Here is a 16,249-nt window from a genome sequence, read left to right on the forward strand (position 1 = left end):
GGGCGCTAGTGACAATTTATTCCGAGAGAGACATCTGTACCAAATTTTACCCGAATCCATCCAATAGCTGCTGAGATAAAGGGATGGACTGACCAACAGACAGAGCATGACTAAAAACATGCTAATGTCAGCAGGCTGCTAGAAAACTATCTAGAATGAGCACCTAAGTGTCAGTCTGTTGTCAAAAGAACTGTCTGTTAACTTAAGGGTTTGCTGGTAGATGTTATAAGAGGATATAATCAAAATAAATCAATAAAAAACACATACTTTTGTTGGCACTAATTCATCAGCTATTGCAGGCTGAGAGAGGTAGAGTATATATGCCGACAATTTTCCACATCCAGAGGAAGAGGAGGGGTGGATGGAGGCATTAAACCAACAGTGGACTCTGCCACAGGAGACTGCTGTTCGTTTCCTGTTTCCAACCGCAAGTCGGGACAGTTTTTTAACAAGAGTGGGTCAAAACCCAGAGTATGGCTGGATCATGTATAAAATGTTTGAAGATATATGCTTAGATCTGTTTGTTTAAATGTAAAATAAGATGGTAACTTCTTTAAGAGTTTCATTAAATGAATGTAAATGACGTGTTGTTCACTGCTGGAGAAAGTAGGATTGTTGAATTTTAACAAGAAATCATGTTCTTTAAGTAAAATTTCCTCACCAAAATATATTTTAAGATCCAACTGAAAATCAGCCCAAAACATTGTCACATTTACACACTGAATAAACACAATGTTCTAGCATTTCCACCATATAATTACAAAAAGAGCATTTGTCTTCTATATTAGAAATATATGTGATAAGCAACATGATACACATACTGTATAATGCCCATTGACAGTGCATTAATTACAGAACTATGCTCACTTTGAGAGACAGGAACACTATATTTCTCTATAAAATCTTCACATGAATGCAGAAGCCCTTCACAGTTAAATAGCCAAAAATCATTCCTCCAAAAATAAAGATTTGTTTTCTGTATGTGATACTGACATAATTCAATAAAAAAATATTTGTGAGAATAGTGCTTATATAGAAGGGACCAACACATAGGAGCTTGCCTATTAAAGTTGGAGTTTGATTGGAAGTTTACTGACAGCATAAGGGCACATTAGTAAAAAATTAAGACCACTTACTTAATATTCCACTTGTTATCTCGATCTTTTAGAAATCTTTTGATCCAGTTAATTTTGATAATATGATTGAATGAGGGAAAGTCCAAAACGTTAAGACCTCCCTCTTAGTTAAAAAGCCTGTCTAAACAAGAGGTTAAATGTTTGGTGACATCAGGGGAGGAAAAGACATAAGAGGCTCTTGTTTTTGTATGATGGGCTGCTCAAGCGGCCCACATAGCAACCAGCCCTGGCTCCTGATGACCAGTCTGACTCTGCCCCGGGATGACGACGGATGTTGACCGGACAGTCATCTCAGGAGTCAGGCTGCTGGCAGCTGAGATGACCAGCTGGCCAGCAGCTCCTCACATCAAAACGTCAAAGCAATTTTCCAAATAGCAATATTTGGATAAACTGACCACATATTGGGAATCTAAATGGTTAATTTCTCACCTGAAAAAATATTAAAACTTAATAAAGTGACATATTAATAGTCCTACAGTGAAATTTACAACAGCTTTTGGCTCGGCTCTCAATCTCCGCCACCGCTGCCATTTGGTGCGAAATGCATTCTGGGATACTTGGCTGTCCCAAATCAGCCAGCTTCAACTGACCAATGGTGTAACTTCATCACTCAGTCAGTCAGTGACTCAGTGATGGCAGACATTTGGGATTGCAGGGCTGCCCCCGCTTTTGTGGTCCAGCCAAAAACTGTGACTATGATCATTCTCTGACCTTAACCCCCTGGTAATTATTGTAGCCATGACAACAAAGGTTGCCTAACTTTAGGAACTAGTAACTTTAACCCACACCACATGTTTTTCTAACATTACCAAATCATTTTAACTCATTTTAACTATGATCATTCCCCAAACCTAACCAAGTGTTGGACGGTCAATGTTAGGCTCAGTGAAGCCAGCTAACGAAAAGATATCCTGAATATGCTGAACTTGCTTGGTAGTACAGGCCCCACGGGCTTGTTTCAGGAAGCAGGTTCAACAAACTCTGAGCTTAACCCTGAACTCTGAGTTGATGAACCCTGAAATGGGAAACTCAGAGTTTTCGGTTCCAGAACAGCTGATCCGAGTTCAGTTCAATCCACTCCGAGTATGTTCACTCTGAGTTAAGTGTGTGTGTGTGTGATGAATGAAAAAAAGTCATCATCAGTGGAGCTCCAATACTAAGTCACCATGGCAACAGGTAAATAAAAGGTAGAGACTCCATTTTAATTCAGTGGACGTAGAGATGTTAATGCATGTGTATGTGGACAGTGTACTTTTATCCTGAGTCAGTGCGGGAAAAGGGTCAATAAGTTGACACAATAAAGTTTTATTCAGTGTCGTCCATTAATTCATCATTTACCAGACTTACATTTCCTTAATGATGATAAAGTGGAATCTGACTGTGTATCAGGCTGCAGCTACATTACATTTTAACCCTTTTATGCATGAATTATGATAACCTCAGTCAGGATTTTTTTTTCCTAAGTGTTTTCATTCCCCTTTAGGCATGAAAAAAAATATTTGAACTTCTTTTTTTTTTTAAATATGTATTTTTCAAGGAGTTTTTCACATGTCCACTCCGGTGGACAGCATGCGTTTGAGTTTTCAACTTTAGGAATATGTATTTAACAAACCAATTAATAAAATTGTATGTCATTTGAAAACTATAAAATAATATATATTTTCAAAGCAGTTAAACTAATGTTTTAACATATTTTAACATATTCTAATACTGTTCAATGCAATGCAAAACTATTGAACCTTGTTCCTAACTCCTCAGCCTCTTCCCTCTGTCTTACTGCATTTATTTGCTCATGAGCTACAGATGACTTGAAATGCAGAAGATCCTTCTTTTCTAATCCAGACATTCTTTTGAGGTGCCAGGCATTCCCTCAGCATCCTCAGCTCCCTCAGCATCTTCAGCATCCTTAGGATCCTCAACCCCCTCAGCCCCATCAACAATTTTAACAATTGTATTACTCCTTAGTTGTCACCTGATGTTACAATTTTATTTATTGATTTTATTTACCTGCAAAGGTCTACTACCATAGAAGGATTGGCAAGATATTCCTGAGCTGCTGAGTGTTGCATTCAGTGATGCTGCTCAATCCTGCTCATTCATAAATATTAACATATTACCTGCAGGAAACTTCTGTGTTAGGGACAGCAAAAAGTCATATTCAACCAAGTGAAATGTCAACGATAGCCTGTAAAATACAACAGAATAAGAAGATGTAGAAACACTACAAATAATTTCCACATATTAAAAGTAGGCTAAGACTTAAAATACATGTAGGAATTATTATATATGACTTAAGTATAGAGTGCTTTGCTATTTAGTTGGATGATGAAGAAACCATTCTGAATATGTCACATAAAAAATCTTAAAAGTAATGCCAGACTGTTTCTGCTGCCGAAGCAAAGAATGGAAAAGTAGTTAATGACTGATGAGGTCGATCTGACCCAAATGTTGCATTTATAATCCTGGGAGCCAATTAACAGTGTGTGGATTATTTTTCTAATAAAAGACAATCTTTCGTTTTTATTTTCTATTATCATAATCACACAGGTGTCTCATGTTATTCTGAGCTGCAGTGATGGAATCAGAGTGTAAAATCCTCCACAATGTCAGCTGTCACTCCGGGATAAAATAAACTGCACAATTAAAATGAAGCTAAAATCATCATTATGTGTTTAGTGTCATAAATGATCTCTCTGTTTGTTAGAAGCTCTGTTTTAAAACCAGTGGAAATAGACAACTTGGAACAATAACAAGGTTTCCACTGACCTATAAAAATATATATTGCTCTTTTTTATTTGTCACTTTATTGTAACTCAGGACTTCTGTCCATGTCATGATCCTGTAGGAATGACGACTCTTTTTCCAGTGATCTGATTGGTCAGTGGCCGGAGTGTTGGCAGGTTGTGATCCAATCCTCTGAAGTTAACCTGCCCAGGTTAGCTGTTCAGCATAAGTTACAATGGTGATGTACCCCAGTAAGAAGTGAACCACTGTTGTAACCCTGAAAACCCAGAGTTAAACTACCTCACTAACCCCAAATCCTGCTTGGCCTCAAATGTCACTCCAAATCAAGTTACACTCGCAGTTGTGGAGGGCACGTCTAATGAAGGTGGAGGGTATAAATGGATAGCCAAATTATGGGACACCCTTGCCATTCTACTGGAACAAGGAAACAGCCATCACCACGGCAACAGATAGACATCATGCTTGCACGGCTGTTATGCTCTCGGAGTCTCTCATGTAGGCCATGTTGGTTCCTGGCATTCTGCGATAAATATTCTTGCAGAACTGTCGGATGTCCCTGCAGGTCCGTCAACAGCATGTCCAGATTGGCCTTCTCCTGAACTGCATGCAGGAATGCCCACAGACAGCCAACCTCCACAGCCATACAGTCCAACGCACTCTGAGTAAACGTCACATGAACACAACAGAGGACGGTTTACAAGTGAAGCTGCCTCTTTTTAGTGCATCTAAATACAGTTGCAATATTTATAACCATATTAACACAAGCTGATTCAGATCAAAAGAAAGAAGAAAACATCCCAACTGGAAGTCTGCAATCAAGAAATGTGGTTTTTCATCGTCAACAGATTTATCGCAGATGTATGTTTGTACTCTGATGTGATCAGCAAGCTGCATGTTGCAGTCCTCATTCTGATCTGCCAGATGGATACCGTACAAGTGCTGAAAAGACAGACATGTTGAAATAACAGTGTGATTACCTCAATATGAACTCACTTACAGTTTGTCATCACAATGTGCAATGTTTACACTCACTTGCCAGTTTATTAGGTACACCTAGATCAAACTAATGCAGTATAATACAGCCTATTTATATGAACTGGTGTAGACAAAATATAAGAAACATCTCTAGATGTAACCCAATACAGTTCAACAGTACCACAAACTACACCCCCCAAATGACCATAAAATACCTCACCAAAGCAGATTAAATAAAAACCTAATCCTAAATTATAACCCTCATGAAGGTGGGATTTATTGCAGGGTTGTGTTAAGTTGCTGATCTTCTTATAGACGTCCACACTGCACTGAATCTAGTAGGTGATTTGAAGTAGGATGAGGGGGGTTGCTATCTCCCTTGTTAGCAAAATGACCAAAATGCATCCCCTTTGTTAACCTGCCATCCCCCCTCTCCATCACCAAGTAGCAGACAGAGTGCAGGGGCAGAGGGGTTGTTAAGTTGAATATGTTAGTCTAGTCTGCCTGACTCACTGATCCTTTATCTGACTGAGGTTTGTGCAAGTTAGAATCTATGGCCTCGACCATGGCTCTGAAATATCAGTAGCCTAACTGTGCTGTGTATTGATAAATCCATGGCACTGTCCGTGGTGCTGAAGTAGCAAACGGATTTGTAATTGGACCTGTTTCTCTCAGTCCTGCCCTTCTTTCAGATTCGTCTTGGATCTATAATATTCTCTAAACAATATACTATAAATAGTCAATTCTATACTATATTGTAGCCTATGTACTCTATGGAGTAGTGTCACCTTCATAATCAAGTGACAAGTAGCAACATAGTCATGGAGGAGTGAGAGGATCATCGAGACACACTGCTGCCTATATTATATTCCTATAATATTCCTCTAATATTTCTATGATTATTCAGTAGCATCTATGCTGCTGAAAATACACCCTCAGACCAAGCCACCTCTGTAGCAAAATATTTTAGGGGAGACATGACTACAGATATAGTTTTTACTATAGATGTTTGGTGTAACCTGGGAGTGGAGCAGGTAATGTAACTGACTGTAAATTAACCTGCACTGACCACACTGCTTTCAGCTGCTACAGTTAGATAATTCAAGGTAAAGTTTATAACATCAAAACAATGGTGTGTTTTGAAAAATAAGTATTATTAAAATGCTTAATGTCTACATCAAGTCAAAGAATAGGCCTACAAAAATATGTATTTGGCCTAATAGCAGTTCTATTCAATCAAAATTATAATCGCAATTATAATCAAGAATTAGGCTACGCCTATATGATAATGCTGCAGTCCTTGGGCCATCCCCTCTGTTGAAAATTAACAAATAACCTACTGACTGAGGCAGAGCTCTGACACACAAACACACACAAAATGAGACTTGTTTGAATTTAACTATACACTACTTATCAACATGAGTTACATGAGGGAAAGTGTCTTGGATTACTATATTCAACTGAGCTAAATGTCTTACAACTTTAAAAGTAAACAAAATTTACTTTTTCTTTCTTTTTCTATTCTGGATGAGTCCACAGTTGAGTGTAACTCTGTAAAAATGAATCATTTTGTTTTACAGTAACTCACAGAATCATACAAATTGTAGAGGAGATGGGTCTTCATAACAAGAGAAGAATGAAGCATAAAGATATATAGAGGCATAATGTACAAGATAAAATGCAAAAGTACAAATTAAGCAGAGATAAACACTTCACGCCATTTTTTGGTGCTCAAACTCTCTCTCCTGCTGTACATCTTTGATTTAGGGGTTGCTGTGAAACATACTGTTCATATTTGTGGAGAGTTGCCTGCAGGAGACTGAGCGAGTAGACGAGGCCGCCCGCGAAGCTTAGCTGCTCCCTGACGGCTCCCCTCAGCCCCGTTCTCTCCACACATTTCTCCTTCAGATCAAACTTCTCCTGGGCCTGTTTGCTGATCAGCTCAGCCTACAGACACACACATATACACAAAAAACACTGACTGTAAAAATACACCAGATTCTTCCTTCCTATTGAGCTGCAGCCACCTCTCAAAAGTCTCAAAGCTTAAAAAACCTTGGCATCTTCTCCTTTGTGATGCATTTCAGTGTTTTTATTTTTCAGACAAATCAGGGGAATAGTAGCTTTTACTTGGACTCACTTCAATAGTTTGTTTCACAAAAAAGATTGAGGCACAAACAAACAACCATTCATAAAAGCTAAAAATCACACAAACATCTTTTGCCTTAACTATGCAAAAATCCACATGATTGTTTTGAATCCATCTCCATGTCATCCCTCCTCTTCATCTATGTCCTATCAGTCTGTCTCACCGCATTCCATCTGTTTGTGGAAATGTGATTTTTAGAGTACACTGTGTGGTGTTTACCTTGCAGATAAGTCTGGGTATGAGCAGGATGCATTTGTGGTCTCCGACGCAACGGAGGAAGGACCCCGACATGAAAGAGGTCAGGAGAGAAACGTGTCTGTTGGCCCGACCAACCTCCATCTTACTCAGCTCCATCTTGATGGCCTGGACACACACAGAGAACAAAAACACAAAAGCTGATAGATCATGTAACTTTGAAGTTCTGTTGTCATACAACGAAGAAAGCGAAAACCACGAGTGATAAAAAGGGACATTCAGGATGACAGTGAGTAACATTATTATGTTATCACACTGCTCAGAACTTATTATTCAGACTAAAAAGCTCCTGACCTTGGCATAGGCCTTCGTCTCAGCCATGGCCAGGATTTTAGAGCACATGGATGACAACTGGACTAGAATCCAACACAAGATAAGTAACAAATATGGCCAACTTTGAAATGACTCTTTTTCTGTTCAGGTTCTTATTGCATTGAAATCACTTTAACTGTCAAACACATTGAGCAGAGGAGCACAACTGCAGTATCTTCTTTAAGTTTTGCACTAAACTACCTGACTATCACTCATTGCTCAAGTTCATCCAAACAATAAGCTATAATCTAAAAGTTATACACAACATGACCGTGAAAAATTAGTGTATAAAATATAATAGCAACAGGAGAAGCTTTAGCTTAATAAAGATATATGACTGTAACAGCCAGGAAACCTGAATCAAACCACAACAAAAATACAAGATAAAAAAAGATATGTTAAAAAATTTGAATTGATTTAAATAATAAAATATGTCAAGTTATTAGTACTGAAGGCAATTTACCTGCATACATAGCTGACTCACAGACAGCAGTCTGGAAAAGTACGGATTCTTCTGAGGGTGCTGCAGCACCTCCTAATGGCAGAGGATATGATTCTAAAGGGAACATGTGGAAAATGGATTTTGCCTAGTCTTTGTATGGATTTAGCAGACTGATTGGCAGACTGACTGATAATTAATTTTAAATAGCCAAGCCTATCATTCATAGTATTGATCAATCTTGCTTCGAGAGATAGGCTAAATAACCAGAGCATCCCTTCCTTCTTATTATTGCCATTTTATATTCTTCTTAAATGATCTAAGAGGATCTAAGACCGTTAGACAGTAACTATACCACAGGACAACATACAGTACTGTATACAGTACTACATACCATATTACATATAGGACTACATACAGTACTGCATACAGGACTATAGACAGCACTTCATAACATACCACATACAGGACTACATGCAGTACTGCATACAGTACTTCATACAGTACTGCATACAGCACTTCATATAGGACTGCATACAGTACTGCATACCGTACTATATACATACTGCGCAATAAGGTCCAGACTTTTATTGTGAAAGTACAGCACTACTTCTCCCGCGCCGGAAGTGGCGTCATCGGTTTCTCCAGATGCCTCCAAGCAGCAGACTCGTGAACGTGAGGGAGATATATTACAGAAATACATGTAGCGTTGAACCACACCTGTAATGCCCGCCAAACTTCACTCCTCCGTCCTGTGTGACATGGTAACCGCGGATGAAATCGCCAAGTTGTGCTACGAGCGTTTCAACGCGCTTCCCCGGAGAGGGAAGCCTGAGTCGGGCAGAGAGTGGACCCCACTGGCCGCTGTGCTCAAAGTCACCCGGTGTGCTAACTCTGACACAGGTTAGACAGCGGAAAGACACACAACATAATTAAAGTTCTCTTTAAGCCAACAATGTACTATAACTGGACAGAAACCAGCTTTATCCATTTATTAACGTCTTAATTTAGTCCACCATATATGATAACTGACAACACGGCAACTTTTATTTAACTTAGCTAACGTTACTGTATAACTGTTAATTACCGGTGAAACCGGCACAGAGGAAAAGTGACAAAAAGAAACACTTGATTTTAGTAAATGTCGCTAAACCAACAGCATCACCAAATGACAAAAATGACTAACTTTGAATGTCATGTAAAATAAATAAGGAGAACATCAATTTATTTTCTGCACATATGTGACTGTTTAAAGCTAAACACAGCAAAACAAGTTTGAACACAAAATAAAGACAAATGTTAAAGTATAAAGATGCACTGTGTGATAAACGACCTAATGTAATGTTTTCTCTTTCACAGTTGAAAAGGAAGTTGTTTCTCTGGGAACTGGGACCAAATGTATTGGACAGACACCTATGAATCGTCATGGTGTGTGGTCTTGCTCTTGACACTCTTCATAATTGGTGTTTTTTGGTCCTTTTTATGTGATGAATACTCAAATCCATGATTGTTTTTAAAAGTCCAGTTTAAGAATCACATAATATGTCACCAGAATTTAAGCAAGGTCTATGTAATCTGAAGAGATTTTACTGGATTGTCTGTTCCTTGTAGGTGATTTACTCAATGACAGCCACGCAGAAGTCATTGCCAGAAGGGGATGTATCAGGTGTGTATCTGTGCTTGAATTGTCTGTAGGTACATATTACTAAATACCAGCATCATTCATCGTATAAGTATTGTGTTTGTGTGTATTTACAGGTATCTGATCCAGGAGTTGCACAGGGCTGTTAGCGGTGGTGACAGCTCTGTGTTTTGTCAGGCAGATGAGCGGGGTAAATGGAGGCGTCAGCCAGGAGTTTCCTTCCTTTTCTTCACCAGTCACACTCCATGTGAGTCCAGTATGCTTCAGTGTAACCTGACTGGCTGTGTGGAGTCAAATGGAAAATCACTCACTGTTAAACAGAATTCATTTAAAATGACCACCAGAAACTGAATTTTTCTTTCCAGTGTCTGATTTTTGAGAGTTTGAGGTTCCTACATTGATCCAAATCTTGTTTCAGGGACTTTTATTCTTATTAGGCAGCTTTATTCTAAAAATATCAATATCAGTCCTCACTAAGCCATAGCTGAACACACAAACTACATCTTTATTCATACAGAGAGCTACTGTAGCAGTGGTTTGTCCGACAAGCCAAAATCATTCTTGTGTGTTGTGTTTTACCAGGTGGTGATGCCTCCATCATCCCAATGACTGACAGCGAGACTCAACCATGTGCTCCTGTCACATCTATGGAGAGCCATAAAGGAAGTGATGGAGGAGGAGGCCTGAAAAGGAAAGCTGAGGAGCTCAGGGAAGAGCAGAGCACTAAGTTGCTCCGTCTGGAGGAACAGAAGACTGAGGGGACAAAGCTAGAGGAGAGGCAAGACTCAAACACATCTCAGTCTGTATCCATGGTTTTAACTTCATCTACAAGCGAGGATCCATCACAGAGTCACTCTACAAAAACACCTGTGGAAACGGTCTCACAAGCTTCAGCAGAGCTGAAGATAAAGAACAGAGCTGGACTACATCTGCAGGTCCCAGACATTCACAGAACAGGGGCCAAATGTGTCCCAGGTGGACCAGCCGACCCTCTGCATCCTGGGGCGGGGTACCACAGCACAGGGGTGCTCCGGTTGAAGCCTGGGAGAGGAGAGCCGTCTCTGTCCCTCTCCTGCAGTGACAAGCTGGCTCGCTGGGGGGTGCTGGGTTTCCAGGGCGCACTGCTGTCCCACTACCTACAGGAGGCGCTCTACTTCAGCACTGTGGTGGTGGGGAAGTGCCCCTACAGCCAAGAGGTCATGCAGAGAGCTTTGGTCACAAGGTGAGGAGACATTTATGAAACATAAATACTGAACATTCTCAGATATAAAGATTTTATTTGCTATTATTGTAATATTTTTTTTTGGACTGTAATTAAATCAAGATATTCACCTTGAGGTCTGGAAAATGGGTGTTTTTCATTATTTTGTTTAAGAAATAATTATCAGACTCAACAAAAATTAAATGAGTCATCAGCCCCAGTGACAAGCAGTGGCTTTCTGGTTTTCTGCTTCTTTAGTCATTTCCATGGTTACTAACAACAAACAGGCTTCTACAAAGCACCCGTAGACGTTTCACATTCCAAACTTCAAATAATCAATCACCCATACGTCCTACAGAGCTGAAATATTTTCAGCACATCCACTGATGTGTGACAAAAGTTTGCCTCACTGCAAACAATGGTCACTCTGTATTTTTCAAAATGTGCTTAATCAATTAACATCTATATCTCCACAAGTCTTCATTCAACTGCTACCAAATTCTCTTAGAAATTCTTTGGATACTAGATATCACACCAAAAACTGGCAGATGGGTTATAACCATTGACTATATAAATTTGGAGGACGTGTCTTCACTTCCTACTGTTACGCAAAAGTAAAGCCAAAATATCTCCTTTCCGGGAGCTGCCATCTTGCTTGTGTGATGTCATTTGCAGTAGAGTCAGGCGGTGGGATGACGGCCCGTGGGACACCCTCCCTCAGCCATTCTGCTGCCTGACAGAGGTTTGAGAGCAGCTGTCACAGCTGTCAATCATGACGTCAGACCACTTTCCATATCGTCAAATAACTAATTAGAAACAAACTTATCAGAAAAATTTGTACTTGAGTACTGTTGTCATCACCTGACCTCCTGAATGCTTCGTTCTTCCTGTAAATACAATCTTTTATTTCTTACGTAACATGTGGTTTATCGTTCGGGTACACAGTTATGTCCTTTTTTGGACATAACTGGACAGTTGTAGACAGTTGTCCACACAGAAATGTATGTAACTAGTTATTGTCTCAGTGGCCTCATCAGCATCCATATTATGGAAAATGTCTGAAAGATTGTTGACCCAGTCTGTGTTATTTTACTGGTGTCCAACACAGCCTCCTGCTTGTGGTCAGTATATAAGAGAGAGATCAAGACAGGGTCAAAGTTCATATATTTGAAAAACTGGGGTGTAAATATATTTATATATCCATATATCCATCCAATATATGCATTTAAATTTACAATCTTGAGGATCAGTCTCACAGCCTTGTTTTGAAAGGGTCATTACCACAGATTTTGTAACCTGAAATGTGTTTACTAAATGAAGTTAATGTGGTAATGAATCTGGAGGATCAGTTATCAATACATGTCATCTGCAAAACCACAAATGTGTGTTTCCAGCCTCCCAGTGACACTCCCTCTTAATGTCTTTATGTAATCTAAAACCTTGGTGTATGGTTTTATGAATAACCTGAGGGTTGGTGTTTTTTTTAAGTAGTTTAAAAGAGATACTGGGTGATAGCTGCCACAATCTTTTGGCAGGGTAAAGATCTGCTGATTTCCAGAATCAGAGCAGACTTTCTTCAATGAAGTCCTCCTTTACTCCCCAGGTGCTCCCATGTCTCAGACCTCCCTGCTGGTTTCTCAGTGTGTCCGCCAGTCCTGCTCCAGTCCAGCCTGGAGTTCCAGTTCAGCAAGGCCCAGACTGAGCTCCGACACCAAGCCAAACAGGGACGCGTCTCCCCCTGTGGGGCAGGTACAGTGGTCACACACAAGCACGTGTTCATATGCCTTCATGTCATATGAACACCTAAAAGCCTAGAACGATATGGGCGTTTCAGTTAGATGCCAATAAAATCCAGAGGACAGAGAAGGGATCCTCTAATGGTCAGTATGAACAGTGTTGTTCATTTGAGCACCTGACTGTTGTTTTAGGACAGACTTAAACATGTCCTTTAATAGTTCTGCACTGTTCAATACCTCATAGAAGTTGAGAAGTCTCCTCCTGTCAACAATAATAGACTTTTTTCACAGCAGACAAACATGTCGTAATGTAGGAAAAGCACAGGTGTAATTAATGACATGAATCATGGTTCAGGGATCAGGGCTCTCGGACTCTTCATACTGCCTCACTGTCATGACTTACTGAGACACCTTAATGGAACAGAGCCATCATTAATGTTATTAGTAACACCTGTGCTTTTCCTGCTATGACAAGTCGAAATGTCTGCTGTGAAAAAGGTCTACTTAACATCAGTACCTGTCAGACCCCAGACAAGGTCCCAGAGCAATTATGATTTATAGAAAATAATATAAAACTTAATTACAAAGTAACACGTGTGTATTTTAGGAGCTCACTGAGTGTTTTGTTCAGTCTCTCTAGTAAACACTGTAAATGTATTTCAGCCATCAGCTGGTGTAATGTGGCCGAGCAGCCACTAGATGTCACTGCCAACGGCTACAAACATGGAGTCACCAAAAAGGTCCTGGGCACAGCTAAATCCAGGTAGACACAACATTAATTACTATGAAAGAGAGCAGGATTCACTTTTCACAGCAAATTTTCAGTGATTCTCACATCAGTTTGTGTCTTTTCAGGTCTCAATTGTGCAAACTGGAGCTTTTCCATTCCTTCAAGTCTCTGGTATCGGCCACCGACCCCTCAGCACTTCCTGACTCCCTCAGGTAACAAACAGTAGTTCTTTCACAATCTTACCGTGGTTTTTAACAGCCTCAAAAACCAGTGAGGATTTCCAAACAATGGTCTGACTTTCATTAGTTTGTCCTCTTGGATAACTGCTGAAGTATGTCAAATGTCTGGATATAAGACCAGTGAACACATAGAGATGCTTTTTAAATCATAACGTAACCAAAGTGTCATTACTGCTGTTACTGTATGTGACCTGCTTTTGTTTACAATTCATGATTTATGTCTATTGTCTGGAGTTGAATTCATACTGTCCCAGATATTTCTTTCCAAAGGGTTTAGAGTGCTGCATAGCAGCTTGCTGTGGTTACACAATAAAGTTTGTGTGTGTGTGTGTGTGTGTGTGTGTGTGTGTGTGTGTGTGTGTGTGTGTGTGTTGATGGCTGAGAATCCTCTCCAAGGAGAGAACAGTGGTCCCTCTGTTCGTCAGCTCTCCAGCAGATAACCTGATCCCAGCTCAGTCCTGCCTCACGCATGGAACAACACACATTCTCATACACACTTGAGCACGCAGTTCCAGCATACAATGACAAGTTTCTGCTCCCACAATGGTATGTCTGGTGAGGAGACAGGGCAGGGTATCAGGGAGTGTCCACTTGTCTGGATTTATAGGTTTGTATTTTGTTTCATAAAGCGGTCAGCCACATGAGATCCAAACTGATAATTGGAGTAAGTGGATGTGTTTACTTACACAGGATTTTGTTCCTCACACAGCAACTGAAGCAACCTGGTCGTGGTTTGGGACATTTTAGTCTTCAAATGATTTCAAGACAAGATTATAAATTCTCTTAAAGGAGAAATTTAGCTAGATTTATTTTACTCCCATGTAAAATATAATAATAATAATAGTAATAATAATAATAATAATAATAATAGAAGAAGAAGAGGGGAAGGATCTTTGCCTGATGTTCAGACTGAATTGCCATTTCATTGTCATTATTTAGTATGAAATCATGTTGATGTTAGCCTTTTTGGGACGAGGGGAGTGTTTTTCCCTCAACAATCAGTAACGAGTGATGTATCCAAACAGATTTGGTTACTAGCTTGCAGTTACTAGGAAACATTAATGCTTGTCATGTTGATCAAAGACCCTGTACAGCTGTGTCAGGCTTCTTGCAACTCTTGTGACAAAGGAAGAGGACGCCCCTGATCCTTAATCTTACCTAAAAAATCTCTGATAGGTTGGTTGTTTCCAGCTAGAGACAAAGTCTTCAATGAGCACAACAGCAGACTTGTTTGTATCATTAAATAAAAGATGTGGGCAGCAGTTTAGTGGTCTGGAACCAGGCAGGAGGGATCTCCCAGCACAAATACACATGAACAATAGAGTACCTCACAATCCAATATACTCTTACATCATTTTGAAGTGTTTTATGCTTTTAGTTCTTTCAACATGTTTATTGATGGCAGCAGATAGTTATTCAAGTAATCATGTAAACACGTGAATCAGGATGATAAATGGGTACTGTATGTGTCTGTGCAGGAGGACGGAGCTGCAGACTTACTGGGACTACAAGCAGGCGTCCCAGTCCTACCAGCAAGCCTGGCAGCAGCTACGCAGTCAGGCCTTCCCTCTGTGGCCACGCAGTGACAGAGACCTCCTGCTCTTCCACTGAAAATCTGCTCTGCAGCTGAAATGTCTTCATTAAAGTCGATGAAAAACCGGCTTTGTTGTAACTTGGAGATCACAAGTCAAAATAACCACTGGTCTGCAAGTGTTGTTTTTCTCCCAGAGTCTGACTCATCAGAGTGGAACTCACATGTCAAAGTCAGGATGGCAGTGACAAGACATACTGGTGAAAGAAAAATAAACAGAATCGTGTTCGTCATGTTATACTTCAAATAAAAGGAAATAAACTCTGTTATCCAGTGTTCATTCATAAGGTCTTTTAGGTCAGCTGGCAAGTGTAGCTATTTGAAGTCTGAATAAATATTGTTTGGCTGTATTTGTCTCTCCACAGCCAAGGATGTCACCCTGTGCAGCCATACTGTTCAAGGGTCCTCAGATGATGGCAGTTTTTTTGCACTCAGTATAACTTATCATGCCTGCAGCTGCCTGGTCTACATGCTTGGAAACACAGCTGGATGCACCAGGCTGGAAGTGGAAAGTAGATCCTGGGTTTAAGTCCCAGTTTAAGTGTGTTTCATGCTGTCTAAACATGACTGTCAGAGAGATTTACCACAGATTGATCCCAGTAAAGATCAGGCAAATATCTGCATTCATCCTGTGATACCTGAACAAGGTTTTCCCAGCGCATGTTAGAATAGACTCCAGGCCTCTAGGACACTGTTTCTCTCACTAAGACAAAGAATAAGTTGAACCTTCATATTTCTGCACAACAGTTAGGTCCTTCATTCAACACCAGAAATCACATCAATGGACTGAGGATCTGTTGTGTTGTTGCTTTAGCTCAGCAGATTCCACTGACAAGTAACATCCCCGACTCAGCTCAGCTAATACTGAACAGCAAGTTGCAGGTTATGACCAGGATGCCTCACATTATGTATTTAATGTCATTCTCATTCCTCTGCAGTAGACATGTTTTAGAGATTTAGAGCTTCTGTTTTTTCACTTCAGCTGAACTTTACTCTTCAGGCAATTTACTACAAATACCTGGTGATGCTTATGTAAAAAGAGCCAATTTGAATATTTTTCCACCATATTTAAGATGTCAGCAAACCTGTCAGCTGAATT

The 16,249-nt window shown here is 40.0% G+C and overlaps 2 protein-coding genes across 2 annotated transcripts; one reads left to right on the plus strand and one right to left on the minus strand.

Moving 5' to 3' along the window:
* Positions 1 to 3,699: 3,699 nt before the first annotated feature.
* On the minus strand, positions 3,700 to 8,129 carry LOC137183803 (dynactin subunit 1-like). The gene is made up of 4 exons (XM_067591099.1): positions 8,036 to 8,129; positions 7,225 to 7,368; positions 6,643 to 6,803; positions 3,700 to 4,820 (listed from the first exon to the last, which is right to left on the minus strand). The coding sequence occupies exons 1-4, from the start codon at positions 8,039 to 8,041 to the stop codon at positions 4,697 to 4,699; spliced, it is 435 nt and encodes a 144-aa protein (XP_067447200.1). The 5' UTR covers positions 8,042 to 8,129; the 3' UTR covers positions 3,700 to 4,696.
* Positions 8,130 to 8,633: 504 nt separating this feature from the next.
* On the plus strand, positions 8,634 to 15,419 carry adat1 (adenosine deaminase tRNA specific 1). Its single transcript, XM_067588993.1, has 9 exons — positions 8,634 to 8,914; positions 9,371 to 9,439; positions 9,623 to 9,677; positions 9,770 to 9,900; positions 10,236 to 10,875; positions 12,458 to 12,603; positions 13,254 to 13,353; positions 13,446 to 13,532; positions 15,038 to 15,419. Exons 1-9 carry the CDS (start codon positions 8,737 to 8,739, stop codon positions 15,168 to 15,170), a joined length of 1,539 nt encoding a protein of 512 aa, XP_067445094.1. The 5' UTR covers positions 8,634 to 8,736; the 3' UTR covers positions 15,171 to 15,419.
* Positions 15,420 to 16,249: the final 830 nt, after the last annotated feature.

Source organism: Thunnus thynnus, chromosome 5 (assembly GCF_963924715.1).
Source record: "Thunnus thynnus chromosome 5, fThuThy2.1, whole genome shotgun sequence".
NCBI classification, from domain to species: domain Eukaryota; kingdom Metazoa; phylum Chordata; class Actinopteri; order Scombriformes; family Scombridae; genus Thunnus; species Thunnus thynnus.